At 54.1% G+C, this 19497-nt stretch overlaps 7 protein-coding genes across 7 annotated transcripts; 3 read left to right on the top strand and 4 right to left on the bottom strand.

Moving 5' to 3' along the window:
- Positions 1–91: 91 nt before the first annotated feature.
- Positions 92–1150, bottom strand: J4E85_005864 (uncharacterized protein; the record flags this gene model as incomplete). Its single annotated transcript, XM_051470106.1, has 1 exon — positions 92–1150. The coding sequence occupies one exon, from the start codon at positions 1148–1150 to the stop codon at positions 92–94; it is 1059 nt and encodes a 352-aa protein (XP_051325594.1).
- A 305-nt stretch (positions 1151–1455) lies between these two features.
- Positions 1456–2620, top strand: J4E85_005863 (uncharacterized protein; the record flags this gene model as incomplete). The annotated part of the gene is made up of 2 exons (XM_051470105.1): positions 1456–1492; positions 1542–2620. 2 exons carry the CDS (start codon positions 1456–1458, stop codon positions 2618–2620), a joined length of 1116 nt encoding a protein of 371 aa, XP_051325593.1.
- A 2070-nt stretch (positions 2621–4690) lies between these two features.
- Positions 4691–5290, bottom strand: J4E85_005862 (uncharacterized protein; the record flags this gene model as incomplete). The annotated part of the gene is made up of 1 exon (XM_051470104.1): positions 4691–5290. The coding sequence occupies one exon, from the start codon at positions 5288–5290 to the stop codon at positions 4691–4693; it is 600 nt and encodes a 199-aa protein (XP_051325592.1).
- Positions 5291–8681: 3391 nt separating this feature from the next.
- J4E85_005861 (uncharacterized protein) lies at positions 8682–9240 on the bottom strand (the record flags this gene model as incomplete). Its single annotated transcript, XM_051470103.1, has 2 exons — positions 8682–9157; positions 9216–9240. The coding sequence occupies 2 exons, from the start codon at positions 9238–9240 to the stop codon at positions 8682–8684; spliced, it is 501 nt and encodes a 166-aa protein (XP_051325591.1).
- A 1273-nt stretch (positions 9241–10513) lies between these two features.
- J4E85_005860 (uncharacterized protein) lies at positions 10514–14920 on the bottom strand (the record flags this gene model as incomplete). The annotated part of the gene is made up of 3 exons (XM_051470102.1): positions 10514–10735; positions 10831–14688; positions 14741–14920. 3 exons carry the CDS (start codon positions 14918–14920, stop codon positions 10514–10516), a joined length of 4260 nt encoding a protein of 1419 aa, XP_051325590.1.
- Positions 14921–15164: 244 nt separating this feature from the next.
- J4E85_005859 (uncharacterized protein) lies at positions 15165–16024 on the top strand (the record flags this gene model as incomplete). Its single annotated transcript, XM_051470101.1, has 2 exons — positions 15165–15376; positions 15652–16024. 2 exons carry the CDS (start codon positions 15165–15167, stop codon positions 16022–16024), a joined length of 585 nt encoding a protein of 194 aa, XP_051325589.1.
- Positions 16025–17841: 1817 nt separating this feature from the next.
- Positions 17842–18312, top strand: NHP6 (Non-histone chromosomal protein 6; the record flags this gene model as incomplete). Its single annotated transcript, XM_051470100.1, has 4 exons — positions 17842–17911; positions 17959–18054; positions 18105–18226; positions 18280–18312. 4 exons carry the CDS (start codon positions 17842–17844, stop codon positions 18310–18312), a joined length of 321 nt encoding a protein of 106 aa, XP_051325588.1.
- Positions 18313–19497: the final 1185 nt, after the last annotated feature.

Genomic DNA, 19497 nt, shown 5'->3' with positions numbered 1-19497 from the left:
GGTTTTCGTGGACCACAAGCGCCCATTTGAACGAGAAGAGGTGCTTCGTATTGGGGTATCATAGTAGAATGGGAAATGGGAAGACTGCGGCTCACGCAGCTTCTTTGCCCTCATCTGCGACGGTCGACTTGTCCTCCACTTCAGTCTCTCCGTCCTTGAACAGCTCCTGGCCCAGCTCTTCCAGAAACTTCTCCGCCTGCCCTTTGCTCCTCTTCTCCTGTATGGCCCTCTTCTTTTCTCTGACCATGGCTTTTCTCTTCTCCACGGCCTCTTTGCGCTCCTGCCTTACGCGCTCAGTATCTTCCCTGTCCTTCTCAATCCGTCTCATCTGTTCTTGCCGTTCCTCCTCGTCCTTGGAAAAGTTGAAGAAGCCCATGCCGCGCTGCCTGGCCTCGGCTCTGCCGTCAAAGTGTACCTCGGGTGGCGGCGTAAGTTCTTTGTCGCGCTTGGCGGCTAGGTCAGCCATTTGCTGGGCGATGGTCTCGTCGGGGTTGAAGGCGTGTGTTTGTACGGTGTCGCCGAAGATGATGTTGGTGGGCATGCTGGGCCGCGCGGTGAAGCGGTCGGGTTCGTCGGCGGCGAGGGTGCGCTTTCGACGCTCTTCGCGGGCAGCTTCTGCACGTGTGCCCTTTCGCGTTCGCCCAAACTCGTCCGTATATTCTACAAGTTCCTCCTCTTCGTCCTCTTCCGACTCGGATGAGCTGGCGTGTTCCGCCTCGCCCTTTTCCTGTTGCTCAGCCCATTTGCGGTCAAAGTCGACGCCGTATTTGTCGTCGAGATCTTCCACATCGCCGCGCTTCAGGGCATCATACAGGCGCGCCTTCTCTTCCATGCGCCGCTTCGTGCGCTTCCATGCGACTTCATCTTCGCCCTTCTCCTCGGTTGTGCGCCCGCGGTGCTTCTGTGTGAAGTCGGTGTCTTCCAGGTCCTTCAGTGCGCGCTTCTTGACGTTCTTGTTGTGTGTCTTGAAGATGTCTTCCTTCTGTGGTCGTGCGCGGCCCGCGGTGGGCTTGTTCGGTTCCGTCGAAGAGTTCTTGATGAGGTTGGAGAGAGTCGAGGAGAAGGCGAGGCTGCTCGAGCTGGAGATTTCTTTCGCCTTTGCGCGTCCCTTGGGCCGCACGCCGTAGAGATGGGCGTCTTTGGAGGACATGGTGGGGTTGGTGATGAAAGTCGGTTTGGGTGGTGGCAGTCGCGTGCTGAGCGCGTAGGCGCGGCGGCGATGTTCGGAGCTCTGGGCTTGTTGCGTCACTAACCTCAGGAGCTACCCCACCTGGCTAACATTTGATTCACCAACCCCACATCGCAGTACCTTTGAGAGCCGCACCGTGCTTTCCGCGAGCCGCAATCTTTCTCTGTTCAAGTCTGGATATCCTCCCATTGTGTCCTGAGAGCTGACACAAACGTCACGTCCTCAGCATCAAGATTCGCACAATCAATTGACTACAACAAACAAACATGCCTCTACCTCGTCAAGTATTCATCGCCGTTATCGGTACGCGCAATAATCTTCCCAAATACATACTTGATGCTAACGACTGCAGGTGCTGGCGGCGTCGGCAAAGCCTTCCTCTCCCAACTATCTGCCCTCTCCAAACGTCTCTCTCAATCGCCCTCGTCGCCGTACTACCTCTCCCTCATCTGGCTCAGCACCTCAAAGAAGGCTGTCTACCACGCCGACTACAAATCCCTCTCCAACTGGGAATCCGAGCTCCAAAACACTTCCAACCCCACATTGCCGCTCCCACAACTCTGCGAGTATCTACAGAAAGCGCCTGGCAAGGTGGTTTTGGTCGACAACACCAGCAACCAGGACGTTGCAGATAGCTACCCTGCTTTCTTGAAGAAGGGAATCAGCATTGTTACGCCAAACAAGAAAGCTTTCTCAGGAAGCTATGGCCTGTGGACACAGATCTTTGATGCCGCGAGCAACGGAAATGGTGCTGGTGGCTACGTCTTCCACGAGTCGTCCGTCGGCGCGGGACTGCCTGTTATCTCCACACTGAAGGATCTGGTCGAGACCGGAGACGAAGTCACAAAGATTGAGGGCGTTTTCAGCGGAACCATGAGTTTCCTCTTCAACTCTTTCCAGCCTCTCGGCGGTGGAGGTGGAAAGTTCTCAGCTGAGGTAACATCCGCCAAAGAGAAGGGTTACACTGAGCCCGACGCTCGCGACGATTTGAACGGACTAGACGTCGCTCGAAAGCTTACCATCCTCGCCCGTCTCGCTGGCCTAAAGGTCGAATCGCCAACATCATTCCCCGTTCAGTCTCTTATCCCCAAGGAGCTCGAGTCCTGCTCATCCGGCGACGAGTTCCTCGAGAAACTCCCACAATACGACGACCAAATGGAGAAGCTTAAGGCAGAGGCAGAGAAGGAAGGCAAGGTCATCCGATTTGTAGGAAGCGTCGACGTACCAAACAACAAGGTCAAGGTCGGATTGGAGAAGTTCGACACAAGCCACCCTATTGCGGCACTCAAGGGAAGCGACAACATCATCGCATTCTACACAAAGCGATATGGCGACAACCCGCTCATCATCCAGGGTGCCGGTGCTGGCGGCGAGGTCACTGCCATGGGTGTAACAGCGGACCTGGTCAAGGTACTTCGGTTACTACACTGAGTAGTCTTCACATAAACTAAAAAACGAATACAATGATCCGTTACTACCACAAAGCTTGTCTATCCAGAGCGGCTACAGTAACATCGTACACTAGCAATCGTCTTGCCGGTTGTACGTTAAAATCACAGTCTTTGGTTTCATATGCTTTTGCGTTGCACCGAGCGTCATGATCGTCGCTCCCCGTTGATGCCGAACTTTATTTCTCTGCCGATCAAAACCCAACCGATAAAATCCCTTGATGCGAACCCCTCACTCGGCGAGAGTGATGTGCAGTGATGGAACCTTCCAGCTGGCAGGTTGATCTCTGGGCTTCAATTGCTTGATCTGCCAAATTGCTTGTTTCGCGACACTGGTGCGAAGCTTATGTGGTGATATTGAAGGCTTGTCAATGTGTGACGTTGGCTGTGCACGATGTCCCTGCGTGTCGTGCGTCGACTATAGGTCCTGCTATCTCTTCTTGCGCGTGAGGCAAAGCTGTCGAAATTGATCAGGTGTGATGCGACATTTCTTTGGCTTTGTCGTTATGGGGGCTCTGCTGATCTCCACGCCTGATACTCTCCACTCACTATAGTCCTTGATTAGAACTGTAGTCAGATGATCGCAAGTGTACCACAGTGTCGAGACGCAACCCCTCAGAAAGAGACATATGACTTGGTCTGTGAAGTAAGGTACAGCTGTGAGCAGCAGCAGATCTTCAAGCGCGATGATGATATTTATCACGCAAACCATCGATGCCCTGCAGCACGAGAAGATCAAGCACGCTGATCTCAGGCTTGGTGTGCTTGTTCCTCTTGGGGCAGGTTTATTTCCCTTTCACACTCATAGAGTTCATGGACTTCTCCGGCAGCTGACGATCTGCAGACGTTACTCATGGCGCAAACCAGATTTCGAGTAAGCAACAAACTTTGTGACATTGTCCATGCACTTGTCACTAGAGCTTGGACACGACATTCGGCGAGAAAGGGATCCTTCACCGACGGCAAACTGAGATTTTGGCCACGACAACGAAAAGCTCACTTTTTCTCCATCTTGGTGGGGAGAATATGGCTAGCTTGGCGGACAGAGCGGAATATACGGTGTAATAGTATATGCCTGCATGGCTTGGCGAGGTGGAAAGGGTGTCATGGTGCACTTAGTGTACATGCCTGCATGCGCTGGTGGGTATCGATATCGCGTAGCTCCAAGCAGCGGTGACGCGTCTGTACGTGCCAGAGCGCAAGGTCTAGATTGCTTTGCGAAGCACCTGCATGGGAGCGGAAGTGTGGCACGCAGGTGTGGCACAGATTCGTAACCATGCATGGGTGTGGCAGGCAATCTGGTAACATCCGTCAGTAAAGGTGCTTGAAACACTTGCAACACTCGAGAGATGGGTAAATGCGCGATGCACGTAATTGTTTGCAAACATATGTGAATTTTGTAACAAACTAGCTTCTAGAACACTCTTGAGTCATTCGTAAGTCATAGCAACAGCAAGCGAGAAAGAAAGCGACGAAGCGCCTGCCGCTTATGACGCACAAACGTTTTGCTGCCCAACGCCAAACAACCCCGGTAATTCCAAACCAAAATGGAAGCAAACGCAGGTTGCCCTTGCCCTCTTCGTGTTCGCCTGAAGTACTCCCTGTCGTTTTTACGTGAGAACGCCGCGGCCGAAATGAGTGCGCAAGAGTACCCGTCGCCGGGGCACGTTCGCGTGCGCAGAATGCAAGAGCAGAGTGGGTATCCGAAGTAAGAGAGAGATGAGAGAAACAGGCCAAAGCGCGCTAGGCGAGGTTGAAGAAAACAGATACATGAAGTGAAGAGTGGAGTTTCGGCAGTCGTCGTGAGGAGCTGAGAAGTTCGGCTCCAGAGACCAGACAGGTGTGGCTGATGGCCTGCACGGTCCGCGGAGTGCATGATCATGGCATGTGATTGCCGTTCGGGCCGAGGAAAACGTGGCTAAGTGGATCAATGGGGAAGCGACTCCTCACTTCAGCCACAGCCTAGACTCGGACGCGATGCGGACTACCAAGAGCTGAGGTGGGTTGTGTAGGTACTGACGTGGCTAAGGAAAGCGCAATATTGACGGTCCGTTCATCTGAAGATGGTGGAGATGCGCTTGGTGCGTTGCCGGACACGCGAGAGCATGTTGGCTTTGTAGGGCTCAGCCGACATGGAGATGGACGAGTGTCGCATGCTTGCGCGGTCGTTGCTTGATGTGTCGCTTGGGCTGGTCGCGCTGCTGCTCTCGGCGTCGTCTTCTCGTACAGCGGGGTAGGGCTGGTCAGCCGAGGGGAAGAAGTAGGCGTCGAGTCGGGAGTTCATTGCGCGGTTCTTCTCAGAGGCGGCTGTGACCAAGCTGCTCTTGCTGCCTACGCTGGTCGCACTGTCGGTTCGGGTGATGTTGTCGAGGCGGATGTCCCGGCGGGCTGCGTTCAGAGACGTCGAGTGTGCGCGTGCGAGGCCTGAGAGGGATCCGACAGGTGGTGCTGGTCCGTCGCCGATGAGCTTGTACTCAAACTCGGAGACGTGGCCGTGGCAGTAGGGGCAGTGGTCGCACTTGACTTCCCAGCCGGAGATTCCCAACTTCTTGCCGCATGTGGAGAGGTTGCTGGAGGGGCTGCATGGGCGCACCAGGTGGTACCAGCGGTGCTGGCACGGAAGGACCGTGACGCAGAGTTCGGCGACGCACATTGTAGTGTTTTCAAGTGATGTCGAGATAGATTCGTTTTCGGGGTGTGGTTCCGGGAAACGTTGCGGGTGATGGCGACGTCGTGGTGGGAGACGTGGTGTCGGTCTTGGAGGTGACGGGCGGGATGCAGTCACGAGGTCAAAACGGGTGGCAATCTGGGGTAGACGCTAGTGGCCACTAGTGAATAGGTGGTAGTGAAGCGGTAGTGGTAGAGTGCTGGCGTAGATGGAGTCTGCGGTGATGTCCAGAGAAGCGGCGGGTCCGATTATAAGGGCAGGAGGGCCGTGGAGTGGAGATTGACAGTGTAGGATGCCGTGCGCCAAGGTTTGATGGCTGATTGGGACGCGCGTGGTCGATCACCCCTTACCTACTTGTTTAGGGAATGGCGGGCGGGGAACGACAAGTGCGGCGGAGTTTAGAGCGGGCAAGCGCGATGGGGGACGACAGGTGCGGCGAAAAGCAACGGTGTTATGTAGACTCAGCCCAGGCCGGAACTTGGTGGAATGACGATGGGGTCGGTGCCGGCGGCTTGGTAAGGTTGCTTACTGCAGCGAGGAGACGGACGAGCAAGGCAGCCGGGCGATGAGTCAGGACAGCTGCGGCAGGGTGGTGATCAGGTCAGGCTGATCTAGCTGGTAGCTGGCACTGGTGTTTCTGAGTAAATCTTGGAATGGTACGACGACGTGGACTGCTAGGGAGACGCCATAGTATTTAACACAACGGACCACTCTGCTGGGCGGCGGAGGCGGCAGGGGTCGAGGGTTCCAGCTTCTAGCGCGCAGAGGATTGACCAGGTGTGCCCAAGCCCAGCAACGCCCGTGATGCCAAACAAGGCGACTCCTTCATGTCCGTCGCGGCACCGGGACACAAACGCGGGCTCTGGCACTAACGGCGGACCAAGAGAGTTTGCAAGCAGATCCGTGCCAGCCTGCTGGATCCGTGTGCTATCGACTCTCACCGCTCTCAGATAACGAGGTGCGCCGTCCGCCATGAGAGCCCTTCCAGTGCCTTCACCACGCAGCGTGTCGGAACCCATTGGCGCTGGACCCCTGTGCCACCCTGTGCGACAATGACAATCATAGAAATCTGCCCTGACACGACTGCGCTCAGACGCTCTGCTAATCAGCGCCGCGACAAGGGGGTTGCTATTTTGCCAAAAGCCATCTCCTGCCCTCCATGCCCAAACTTTCGCTGCACTGTGCTACACTATGGAGACTTCCAAGGCTATCGGACCGGTAGCGAGCGGAACATATTGAATCCCAGGTCAGCGCCAGCGGGTGAGCATGCGCATCGCCCGTACAGGCATGGCCGAAATGCGCTTCAGATGAAGTCATGCCTCGTGGTCTCTCATGTACTCCACTTTCCGCTGCCATTTTTCACCCGTCATCACCAGATCGCAATCAAAATCGTCAACTCAACACGGTGCTTTGCGAAGCAAAAGTCCCCTCGCTTCGCTTGAGCAGGTGCCGCTTTCTCCCGCCCTGCAGCCCGAAATCAGCTGTTTATGCGAAGAAGCAACCAAAAAGTACACGGCACTTATCTCGGACTCTTACCACGGTGTGTAACACAGACGTCAACAGTGGCCCCATGCTGGGATGCCGCTCGCGTGCATCGTGATTGACTAGAAAGGCGGCTACACATGCACCTCTCCGGTAAGACATGGCTGCACAGCAGTACCCTGGCCGTGGGTGCATAGTAGCAAGCCTCCGATAGTGCCATCAATCAGACAAGTCCCGTATGCAGCAGGATACCCGTTACGCAGCGCAGCGCGCTAGCACATCAGCCCTGTCGGTTGATCTTCATCCCTTCATCTATCCTCCCGCCCACGGGCCTGCGAAAACTTCTGCTACCCCAAATCAATTCAGGCACTCATATTACATGCCGCCCAAGGGGGTGGGAATTCACAGGAACGCCAGATCAGAGCTAAATTGTCAGTGTGTCAGAACCCATGACAGGAGCGCCCTAATCGAATCGGCCCACCAGCACAGCCTCAACGCCTTTATGCATCACCTCGCCTCGCGATTCGCTCCGCTCCTCTCACGCGTCTCTCACGCTCCTTGGCACCAACTAGTCCTCTTGGCCCCGGCTTGGCTCAGGTTCGATCTTCGTCCACACACGACCCCGCTTCATGACCAACTCCAACATCCGCCTAGTATCACGCGGTCTGGTATAATCGCAGGCCCATACACAAGCTACCAAAATTGCGCCACACGTTCTGCTTAGCCAAATAGTGCTTCCGCAACTGCGAGGCATTTCTTGACCTATCGCAAATGCTTGACAAGCGTCTGCCCAGGCTATCGTGTAACTCTCACAGGCCCAGCAAGACAACAATGGTTCCAACCCCGTGGTTATGACACCTTTCCAAGCTTTCAGCACGACTCCATGGTGCCGGCGATCCTGTTGGCGGTTCCAGCGCATGGCACTGGTGCCAGCACAGATACACAAGCCACGCGACACAGATAGTATGGCTTGAGTCTGATCGTGATGGAGTCCGATGCGCCTCTGCTCGGCGCTGTCGCAGTGCCAGTTTGACTTTGAATGACGATTCCTAGGGTTGACAACGTCCCATGCATTCTAAGCATGACTGAGACCGGCAGTGTTCCCTTCTCCTCTGACCCGCTCTACGGAGCGATCCGGAAGCGCGTCAGGTTAGCAATCATTGTAAGTAACAAAAGGAACACCATGAGATTCAAGTCTATTTCCGCATGTATTCACAATTCTTTGAAGTGGTCAATGACAAGCTCAATGACTGAATATTCCCCATACCCACAAAATGCGGCAGATCCACTAATGCTAGGCACACCCCTCCTGCGTGCTCTGCTCGCCTTACTGAACCCTGTGTCCTGGAAAAATCATCAATTGTGAGTACAGGGTACTTTCGCTCCGGCAAGTCTCGCGAACCCTTTCACACTGAGTACCTACTCACACTTCCTAGCGGCCTCCAGTGTGACGTATCTCCAATGACGCACATAGAGAGCGCTAGCACACCAGACTACGATGCCACTACATTGATGAAGTCTCGTCACGTAACTGGGAAGCCGTGCTCTCTATTCTTACGGTTTATTCTTTCACTATAAACAAGGGCATTCGGCAATAACGTGGCTGTCAAGCCACAATCACATGCCGGTTCAGATCCGTAAAGAGTAAGCTCATTGCTTGGCTGTGCTTTAGCGCCACTCTCCAGCTGTGGTGTGGTTGCTTCGTCCGGTGTCTGTGGAGAAGCAGTGAGGGGCTTAGTCCAAGAGTGGAGTTTTGCTTGCGCAGTGGGCCACAGTTCTATATGATCATCATTCCCGATCCTTCCGGTATTGTTGCACACCGATCGATGACGGTCGAAACTGGACATGCTTCTTTCTCGAGCATACGCTGCATCAACTAAAGCGTTTGGGTACTCTACAGACCGAGCCAGACTCCAACAATCGTGCCAACCATTGATGCGAACACAGCCCTGCCACTCCATCCAATGGCTCTCTCGGCACTAGACTCGTCATCCTGAGCATCATCCCCATCCTGAGAGTCTTCTCCATCCTGTGGACCGAATTTCTCGTCAAGCACCGCTTTCGCACTTCTCGGAGCCCGACTTCCGTCCTGCACCTTCCCAGGTTTCAAACATACGACTTTTGCATGAACGCTGCGACCGGTCATACGGTTGGTGACGGGAGTGGTGGGATAGAAGTGTAGGATGTCCACAATAGGAAAGTTCAGTGCCACGTCGTAGTCAGTGTGAATAGGGAACCTATTACCCCAACCACTGCTCAGATTGCGGTCGTCGCAGGTAGGTACGATAAAATCCTCAGTGTAGGTTTCGTTGTCATACTTGGCCCATTCCCGTATGCGGACGTGGTCAGAGGCGTTGAATGGTGCAGTGTCTATAAGCGCCATTAGTTAGATCTCTGCCCTCTTTGTTGCCACGAATTCAGGACTTACCAACTGTCACAGCTTCGGCCAACATGCCTTCACATTCGGAAGGTATTTTGTGGGTGATAGTGTTGCAATCCTGAGATCCCCACACCATCCCTGTACTTGAGTACCAAGCCTGGAGAGCTTGCACACATTCTTCTCCAAGCATCGTCTTACAATCCCCATTGTCATCTTGCGCCCTCTCCAAAACTTGTCTGCTAAACGTCAGATTCGAGCTGGTGAAGTCCTGCAACGGGACAACGTTGTGGCAGAAACCCATCCGATTGCCCAAACGTTCTGTATCCGATTCACCAACGTCGAACCATAGAACGGATTGAGTGTCGTTCTCGCTGATTCCACCTCCAGGCCAGATGTAAGGCCCGATATAAGATGAGATCTGCCAATTGATCCCGTTGTCTTCGGAGAACAACGGCACTAATTCGCTTCCGAGCCAGGACATGCTTAGAGCAGTTGTGTTGTGGGTGACGGAGGCATTGTATGCGAGGCCATCGGAGAGATCATCGCATGTCAAGGACTCGGGGTCAGAATCAGAAGACGATTGTGCGTACGTTGTCATGCCTAGCACAGAAGCTAGGACTAGGTGTTTAATAGGAGAAAGCATGTTGGATGAACGTCGTTGAGAACTCTTTGGTGTTTTTTTCTTCGGACTGTAGAACCACAGCAGTCGGGGTGACCGCCTCTTTCTTTATACCGCTCCAGTCATCATCACCCTGCTACATTCAGCCAACTCACAGTATAGAACCATGACATCACATCCGATTTGCCGTGGTGGCGGTTAGGCATCCTACATACCGACGACAAAGTCCTTGGCAAATGAAACCACAACACCAGACATACACATTGATCCGCGAATTCGGCATCGTTTGTAAAATGTAATACACGAGTCAGCCATACAGAGCATGCGATGCCTCCTTCCGAAGCCAATATAGGCAGGATACTGCATTAGTGTTCCTGCTTAAAATACACTACAAAAGAACGCCTGAGCCGAGATCCGAAAACATGCGGCACCCGGGCGTGTGATCAACAACCACCACGAAAGACGGGGAAAGACCTGGAGGTGCTATAGCGTGTAATATTCCTCAGCCTTCCTAATGGAGTGTCAAGGTGCGAACTGAATAGTAGTTATATATCTATCATATGGTGTGGTATCAGAGCATATACCTCAGCAAGTCTGCTCCTTCTGTAATCATGCATGCGATCCTATATAATGTACAATGAACTAGCCGATATGTTCAGCGAATGCGATTATACTCGCACTCAGGATGGTATAGACAAGCGTTTCTCCGACCGCTTCCAAAAAAAGTCTATTTCTTCGATGCTTTGCCCTGATATTCGATGTCGTACTGAAAGAACGAATCCCATATGCTTCCCTTCCTTGCGAGCGGCGACTTTCGAGAGTCACTAAGAGGACTTCTCAGATCGCCTTGACTTCCTAGTCTGCTTTTGACGGGAGATGTATCCGATCGTGTATTCGATGGGCCTGATATGGAGGTCTTGCGGAGGGAATGGAGCTGGGCGATGGATGACTGCGTAGTGTTAGCGATGTAAGCAAAGGTCATGGTTCGGGGAGCTTAGATTTACAGAAAGCGAAAACCTAAGGTCCCCATAGTAGGTCGCGCACATTGCCTCCATTCCCATCGTCCGCAGACTTGTCTACGCCATTCGTTGATGACTCCCTGAGATGGCTAGGACCATGTGTGCCAGCTGGACTCGCGCCCCGTGTTGCTGTCGCAGAATTTGGATTCGAGTCAGGCCGTTCAGCTGGCGACAGCGCTTCAGCCGAATTATGACGGCCGACTAGGGGCGCACTCTTCTTGCTTGTTCCGCTGCTGCGGCGACTGTCGAGTGACTTCCCAAGTTGAGTTGCCGGGTCCATGGAGGACTTCTTCTTCGCTTTCTGCATCTCGCCCAATCCGGTTTCTAGGCTGCTCTTCACTGTGACTGCACCTTTGATACCTGGGGTGCCCGGAGCCATCGCCTTCTCTTCAGTCGCCTCCAGTAAGTACCATCTTAGCCCATCAGATAGATCGAAAGGATTGTCGTCTTCGAATGAAATGGCATTGCTAGAGGCGACAGATCGACCATCTAATGATGCTCGAGTTGCACCATCCATCGTCTTGGAAAGGTCGACGACGCGCTCCTCCACCTTTGAAATGCGCGCCACAAGCCACTCTTTCCCACCCAATCTATGGGTGTCTTGCTCACGAAGGAAGAAATGTGGTGCACCAACGTTGAAGGCAGCCCAAGGGCGATGCGCATTGTTGCGGGTCGGCAAGAAGAGTGCAAGGTCGCCTTCCTTGAAGGAGCGATAGGCGATCTTGTCGTGCGAGTCAGCCTGGAAGCGATGGGCCTTGTCGCGATATGCTCGGGCTTCTTTCTGCCACTTTCGTGCTGTGTGCTCCATGTCACGCATCCGCTTCGCAACAGCGTCGCTAAAGGTTTCGGTGTTGAAGAGCTCGAGCTTCTGAATAAGTTCCTGATACCGCTGATCTTCTTCATCTGGGCTTGTAGATTCGGTCCATTGAAGGAAGTGAAGATCTCCGACGTCTTCCAAGAAACGCTTGAGTGGAGTGGGCGAGGGCGTTGTTGTACTTCGACTAAGTCCTGCACTAGTGTCTGTCATAATGGTGCTATTCCCAAGTCTAGACGCTCGCTGGAGGATCATTTCACCGTTCTCATGAGTGATGACGAATCCAAGTGTCTCGACTAGACGGATCAGACGCTCATGCTGCGTGTATAGCCGTTCACTAAGGTCCTTCGCCCGATGCATACGTTGGTGGGTACGGGACGAGTCCGCTTCCTCAAGCTTGCGGAGTTTCTTCTCTACGCGCATAAGCTCGACATCGAGGCTGTTGGCGTGCGAGCTCTTTTCTGCGAGCTCGGTTTGAAGACGACCAACCTTGGCCTCTTCCTCCTCAACGCGCTTCCTGAGAGCTTCGGAGCCGGTCTCGCCTTCAGCGAACTTGGCGCGGAGGCTATGTAGATGCTCTCGTTCCTCCTCAAGTTCTGCAGTGATAGAAGTGACACGGGCCTTCTCCACGTCAAGCTCTTCGCGGACAGCTGCAACTTCCTTCTCGTGTTCGGCAAGCTTGGTGTTGAAGTCTTGTTCTTGCTCTTCGATCCTAGCATGGGCATTTTCGTTGTCTGACTTTGCCATCGCCACAGCCTGTTCTAGCTCTTTTTGGTGGTTGAGTGATCGCGCTGCAAGATCTTCAAGTTGTGCGACAAGCATAGCGTGATCGTCCGGTACGTTGGTACCTGGCGACAGGTGGTTGAAGGTTGCTGTCAGCGAGTCAAACTCCTGCGTCTTGACTGCTGAGCGCTCACGGAGCTCCGCTTGAAGAGCTTCGATGCGCTTATCTGCTTGTTTACTCTGTTCGGCAGCATCTTTGCGGGTTGTTTCGAGTTGCGAAACCAGCTCCTGGACTCTAGCATCTACACCTGTTCGCTCATTATCCCGACTGCCTAGGACGCGATCAAGTTCATCTTCGGCTTCTTCGATCTTGGCCTTGCATGCGCGGATCTCGTCTTCGAGCGATTTGCGTTCGTCGGCAAATTCTTTTTGTTGCGCTCGCATGTTTTCCATGATGTTGTTCTTGGTTGACATGGCCTCCTCAAACTGGCGTTGCTGATCTGCATCATCGTCTCTCCGTGCTTGCGCATCGCTCTCAAGTTTGGCACGAGCCTCTTTCTCCGCCGCGAGCTGTTGTTCAAGGCGAAGAATACGACGCTTGTCTTCTTGTCCTGTATTCGCCGAGTAGCGCCTGGAAGAGATCGAAGAGCGACGGGATAGCTCTTCTTGTGGCCTCGGTGAAGCGACTTCTGCTGTTGGCGTCGCGGGGTCGGTTGGGTCAGGTATACCGAATGAGGGAGGCGCGCCACCTATTGAGAGTCTGTTGGCCGTACTCTGGCGATGTACCAGATCCTCCAATCGTCGCACCCGGCTCCTGTAGCCTTTCAGCTCCTCCTCGAGCTTTGCATTGCCCTCTTTGAGTACACGTAACTCATCATCGCCTCGCATCATGAGCTGAGAGCCTCTGCCGAAAGCTGGCTCATGAACACTACCCATCTTGAAGTTCTTCGCGCGTTTGATCTGCTGCTTTGTAGGTCGGTCAAGATCCTTAATAGCTTGGGCAAATAATTCGGCTTCCGATTGCTGTCCATCCAGTCTCTGCAAGTCCTGGAGGTAATCTTGGAGCTCTTCTCGAGTGACCATCGGCCAGACGGTCTTTTCAGGTTGCACATTCAGCTCGAATCCTAATGAGCCACCTTGCAAGGCTTCGAGGTTTACAACATCTGATATTGGCTTCAGCCATCGCTTGCGCCGACGCTCTTCCTCTTCCTGAAAAGTTGCCATTTCCTCAGCAAGCGAGGATGTATCCTTCTCCATCCTTTCTGTCCACTCCCGTCTTCGGACGGCTTCGACTAGCAGTGTACCGTATACATAAGGCAGCCGACCGACGAGGGAAATGAGCTCAAAGGCAGCGACACCATCGTCTGGGATACTGATCTGCTCAAGTTGCGCACCGACGCTCGCAATGACCGATTCGATATTTGCGATACCCTGCATGCTCTCGACCGAGTTCCTGATGGCAGCGTTCTTCTGCTCCACCGCCCGTCGCACGAGATCGCTCATCTCCACGCTGTATTCTTGTATGGCCGGTAGAAAGTTTCGCGTATGAAGCAAGGCCATTTTGGACACCTGCGCGACCGACTTCGGGTTTGCTTCTAGCCCCATGACGTGTTCAAAGTCCGACTCGACCTTCTTAACGACGGCATCGATCTCGTTGTACAGGCGCGTGGGCTCTTCGGAATCATCAGCCATGGAACGGCTCTGGCTTTGGCCGACGGCGCTCAGGAGTTGGTTGTAATCTGTCTCGATATTCTCTAGCTGCATGCGCATCTTGTCCATGTGTTTGCCAAAAGCCTCCCGAACGCGCTTGCTTGTTGATGTAGCCTTTTTGATCGCTTCGACGTCGAGGAACTCTTGGAGGGTCTTGCGGACAAGAGTACTACTGGGAATGCTCTGGGGAGATCTCATCTCCTTGGCCAAGAAGCGCGCGAAGTTCAAGGTAGCAGGCACCGTTCCCAGCTGCTCAAAGTCGGCGTCAAGCCGCCGGATGTTGTCCCCGGCTTCCTTCTCGACCCCATCGTACCATTCCCTCGCTGCCTTGTACTTCTGGTCCAAGCCCTTGATGTGCGCATCGTGATTCCCGACGGCGACCTGGGTTGCTCTCTCGATGGTGGCTTGTTCGGCAAAGTGCTTCGAGGCGATCTGGGACATGGCGAGCGACCTTTCGAGCAGGCCAAAGGCCCAGTCGCGGCGGGCCTGGAAGAGGGCCTGCCATGCTCCGAGGTCGGTGTTCTTCGCAAGGTGGTTCGGGGCATCGTCGGGTTGGAAGGCATCGGGCAGTGGTGTGGAGGATATGGCAGCCTGCGGGTTGTTGGAGAGTTCGCGACTGAAGACGAATATCTCTTTCTGTGGCACAGGTATTAGTGTGTGTCCTACAAATCCCACAGTAGACGCGTACCTCAGTTAAGAGCGCTTGGAGCTTGACGTGTTTGCCCTGTGTTGTGAGTAAGACCTGTTGCTCGGGCGCTATCTCCGTTGCCTTCGAGATCCAGTGCTTGAGCGCATCGACTGTAGTAAAGGCGACGGGATCAGCGTCGAGGCGCTGGCCCGTATGAGCTACAGCGATCTGTAGCGACATTCGGCCTTGCCCTCCGCTTGGTGGAGTTGTGTCGAAACCGTGCGAGAGCGGATTCGAGGCTTGGAAAGTTGAGGCGTGAGCACATGCGTACCAGATACCGCCAAGGAGGGTTAATGCAGGGATCGGCGCATGGGCCCCGCGAGGCTGCATCATAGCAGTCACCTAGAGGAACCATCGCGTGCCGTCAGGTGAACACGGTCTCGGTCGCAAACTTGAATCTACGTCAACACCGTCTGCAAGCATTATGGCGGCCAAAGGCGATGTTGACATGGCAGACGCGACGGCCAAAACACAAGATCCAAACGACTACGCGGACTTGCTGCAAACAAACCATAGCGACGCGTTCGCGTTTTCAGATACCGAGGAGCTAGCCCTACAGCTCTACGATCAGCTCAAGGAACTTGAGCTGCAGCAAAGCCTGCTACAAGCACAACAATCAGGCACGTCTCGCACATGGTATGGCACAGCATCTTCGTATATTAATCGCCTTCTGTAGTACACGCGCATGACTTTGCATCACTTCCAGATGACCTGCTGGAGGAGCGCCTGACTATTGCGCAGCGCGAGGCTATGGAAGCGAGGGCAGAGTACGAGATAAGGAACAAAATCACACACAATGTTCTAGTAATGGATCCCGTTCTGAAAGCCGTTCATGGCGGCGAACAGACTCCATTCGCCGAGAAGTGAGTTCCTGGGCAGATCGCTCTGAATCATGGTCTGATGTTGTGTAGGCGCATACTGCCGCTGGTGACCGAGAACGATGCTGTTTCCATGATCCATGGCTCACTGACGTCGAAGCTTGCTTCTACGAATAAATCTCTGAGTGTGGCCGAACAGAACAACATTGTTGCAAATCAAAAGAACCGAGAGCTGGCGCAAACCATGCTTGCTCTGGCCGAAGAAATGAAGGCGCAGTCGGTGCAGGACATTGAAGATCCGCAATTACGTCAACGTGTCGATGCGGTCGATAAGGAGCTCAAAGACTCGCGACGGAGGGTGAGGACGTTGAAAGGTATATTATCAGCCATGATCGTGGGTAGCGGGATCAACTGGGCTGCGGACGAGGGTCTGACGGAGCTCGTCATGGAGGATGAGGACGATTGAGTACCATCCACCTTTTCGTCTGCTGCTGCGACTATGGATGGATGCGAGGTGTATCTGAGAGCAGCCGTATGTACACATTTAATGACTTGTTGAGGTGGTCGCATGCTGCTGCACGATCTTGCGCTTCGTGATGTTTGTTGATGATAAACGTCATGGCTGATGCGAGAGCGGTGATGCCCAACGTCGTGCGTCCTATCTACATAGATGCAAACGTAACTTCTCAAGTAAGATGAGGGCCTGGCAGCTATGGGTCACGTCGGGAGGGTACGCGAAAGTCTGTAGCCCTCGGTGGCTTTTGAAAGGGCGAGTCTGAGCGTCTGCTCCGCTGTTAGGGGCTTGAGAGGCCGATGGCCGAACACGTCCGCCACGATTCCAACGTGATAAGCAGCCAGGAGGAACAAAGAGTGTTTCTTGAGGCAAGTGGACGAGCAGTATTGGAGCAGTGTCTCGCATTAGCCTAGCGACCGCTTCCGTGCTCGGACGGGCGAAAGTGCAGAGCCAGACCGCTGTGGCCGGAAGCGGGTGCAGAGGCCGCCGCCCATCACCATAGCGTGCCCAGCTATGACAGAAGGCCAGAGTCACGGCTTGTGCGGCAGAGTCTGCGACCAGACGTAGGCTGACATGTAACTCTGCTGCACTGGGCTTGCTCAGAACACCAAACGGGCTGCAGGCGGATGCTCTGAGGGGTGGGCAGGTTGGGCGACGGGGACTGGATGCTGGGTGCTCTGGTGCTCGGGGAAGAACATCAGCCAGCCGCGCTATGAATGATAACGTCAAGGGCCGCTTCTGATGGATGCGTCCAACGAATGGTAGACCGTGTGCTTCTGCGTGCAATCTAACCAAACTTGAAACTCGCCAGGAAAGAACGAAGGGCAGCGCCTCCGCGCCCAGGGATGCGCCGTGTAGCCCGCAGCAGTGCGAGCACCTCGGAGCATACCTGGGCGACACCGACACGTCTGCTAGAGACTGGACGGCAGTGCGAGTAGCAAAAAAGCGACAATGGAGCTGTCCACAATCGCTGGCATCTGCATCGGGCGCATGCGGTGAGGGAGCGCAGCATCGGCTGGGTGGAGGAGGGGTCGTGGTCCGGGTGCGTGTGCTATGGCAGTAGCAAAACAAGCGTGCCTGCCTCGTTCGCACCTTAGGTAAGCGGGCCTTGTTTGTTGGGGGAGGGCGCGCCTTCCCTCTCACAAAATGTGCTGCTGAGCCCTCACCCAATTCCTCCCCTAACAAATCCGCCGCCCATACAACTTTCGCCCGCAAAGACGTTTGGTGAGTCCGCCTGCATTTTGACGAAGTCGCAACATCACCAGCACCACTTTTCGCAACCACACCCTTTTTCCACGCGTTTCCCCGGTCCAATTGGCCCAACCAGGACTCTCCCAGCCTTCTTTCTTCCGTCTTCTGAACGTCATTGCCTTCAGTCGATTCTTCATCGCCGTCGCCAGCACCCACTGCCACGCGCATACTGACCGCAAAACAGACCTCAGTCAACACTTCCAATTTACTCCCATCTAGCTGCTTCTGTAAGTACCCACACCTTCTCTTACCCGAAAATCGCGCATCATCGCGTTGTGTTGTGGTGTTTTGCGACCGCGTCACCTCACGCGCATAGCAGCGCTGCACCACCATTACCCACTCACCACAACACTACTCCGTTTGCAGGCGAAGACACTAGCTGTGGCCTATACTCGCATTCTCAATCTCACCAGCAGCCATTGTGCCTTCCTGTCACGCTACTCTTACCTACTCGCTGCTTGCAACCCCAACAGCAGCTAACAAGGAACCACAGCCATATACACCACTCAACCACCACTATGCCCAAGGAGAAGACCACCCGCAAGGCCGCGCCTAAGTCCAAGGCTGACGGCGGCAAGAAGAAGAAGGGTAAGCAGCTCACGTGCATCTGCAGACTCGGGTACTGACTCCAGCAGACCCCAACGCGCCCAAGCGTGGTCTTTCCGCATACATGTTCTTCGCCAACGAGCAGCGCGAGAAGGTCCGTGAGGACAACCCCGGTATCAAGTTCGGTACGTTTGCGCTCTTTCTCCATCTTTGACTCCCCTCTAACATTCAACAGGCGAGGTCGGCAAGGTTCTTGGCGAGAAGTGGAAGGCCCTGAACGAAAAGCAGCGCACTCCTTACGAGGCTAAGGCTGCTGCCGACAAGAAGCGCTATGAGGAGGAGAAGGCCGCCTACCAGGTATGTTGATGTATGCACTTCAAATTGATGATGACTTGACTAACCACCACCAGAACGCCGAGGAAGAAGAAGAGGAGTCCGAGTAGAGGCTATCGCCTCATTCGTGCTTCCATCAACAGCGTTGAAGATGTCTTGTCATGGGCGGCTAGGCTACCAAGCCTGTCTCGATTTCATTTGTGATCTTCCTACTTCTTAATGGGTTCGTTATCTCTCGCGGAGGAAGGTCTTCGGCTAGCCAATCTGTGGTTCATTTCGAAAAGGACGCTGGCGGTCAGTGCAAACCACGCTGATGGCGGGCGGTCATGATGTTTGGGCGTCTTCCCCTCGACGTCGTGAAAGGAACATCACGAAGCTCATGACCAAGTCTATGTACACTAGCAATTGCGGTATGGAAAGTCTTTGCTGCTTCTACAATGTTTCCTCTGCTGTGTGACCGTGATGTTGATGCGATCAGGCTTGGGCGTAGCACTACGCATGCTGATGGTAGCTCAGGTCCCAGCTCAGTCCCTGACGTTGAAGTTTGTGTCTTGCCTGCTGTCAAAAGTAGGCCATGACGGCGTGATAGACCCTTCCGTTCGTAGCAACCGGAAGTTGGCCCTCTAGCGACAGGTCTTTGACGTTTCCTCACACCGCCGAACCGGGTGCCCGCATTCACGGTAGGGGTTGTTTCCCTGGCTTCACAACCACACTTTCACGAACCCCACCCCCTCAATCCACTCACTCTATCTCAAGCCGCCTATATAATGTCTCTAATTCGTTCCTAATTCATCAATCAATCAGTGCATCAAAGCGCCGTTGGGCTAGTGGTATGCTATCGCCTTCCCATCGTACATCGGACGACAAACAAGGCGGGGATCACGGGTGTATGAAATACCAACAATGCCTCAATTCGAATCGTAGAGCTAACAATCAATTAGTCAAACCCCGTACGGCGCATTGCTTCCTTTTTGCCGCTCTTCCACGAAAGGTGGGGTGTGTTTTTTGCCGGGGGTGTCGCGTGGGAGTGAAGTCTTAGTGATGTAGAAGGAAGGTAGGTGATGTCATTTTGGCAGGCATTGGGAAGGTGCAGGCGATTACTCTCTTGTTGGGAAATAAAGCCCTGGAGTGTGCTTAGGTATGCTCACTGATGAATGCAAGATGCGCGTGAGGCGCTGGTCTACGGTCTAGAGAACGTAGCTGGATGAACGCTGGATGGCTGGTATAACTCTTCGACTTTAGTAAATATTGAACATTGTCTGGGTATGATTTGAACGCCTAGCTTTGCCGCCTCC

The sequence above is a fragment of the Alternaria conjuncta genome, assembly GCF_024043145.1.
Source record: "Alternaria conjuncta strain BMP 0040 chromosome Unknown scaffold_8, whole genome shotgun sequence".
In the NCBI taxonomy this organism is placed as follows: Eukaryota; Fungi; Ascomycota; class Dothideomycetes; order Pleosporales; family Pleosporaceae; genus Alternaria; species Alternaria conjuncta.
Note: the sequence above shows the minus strand (reverse complement) of the source record. Positions and strands in the feature narration are given on the sequence as shown.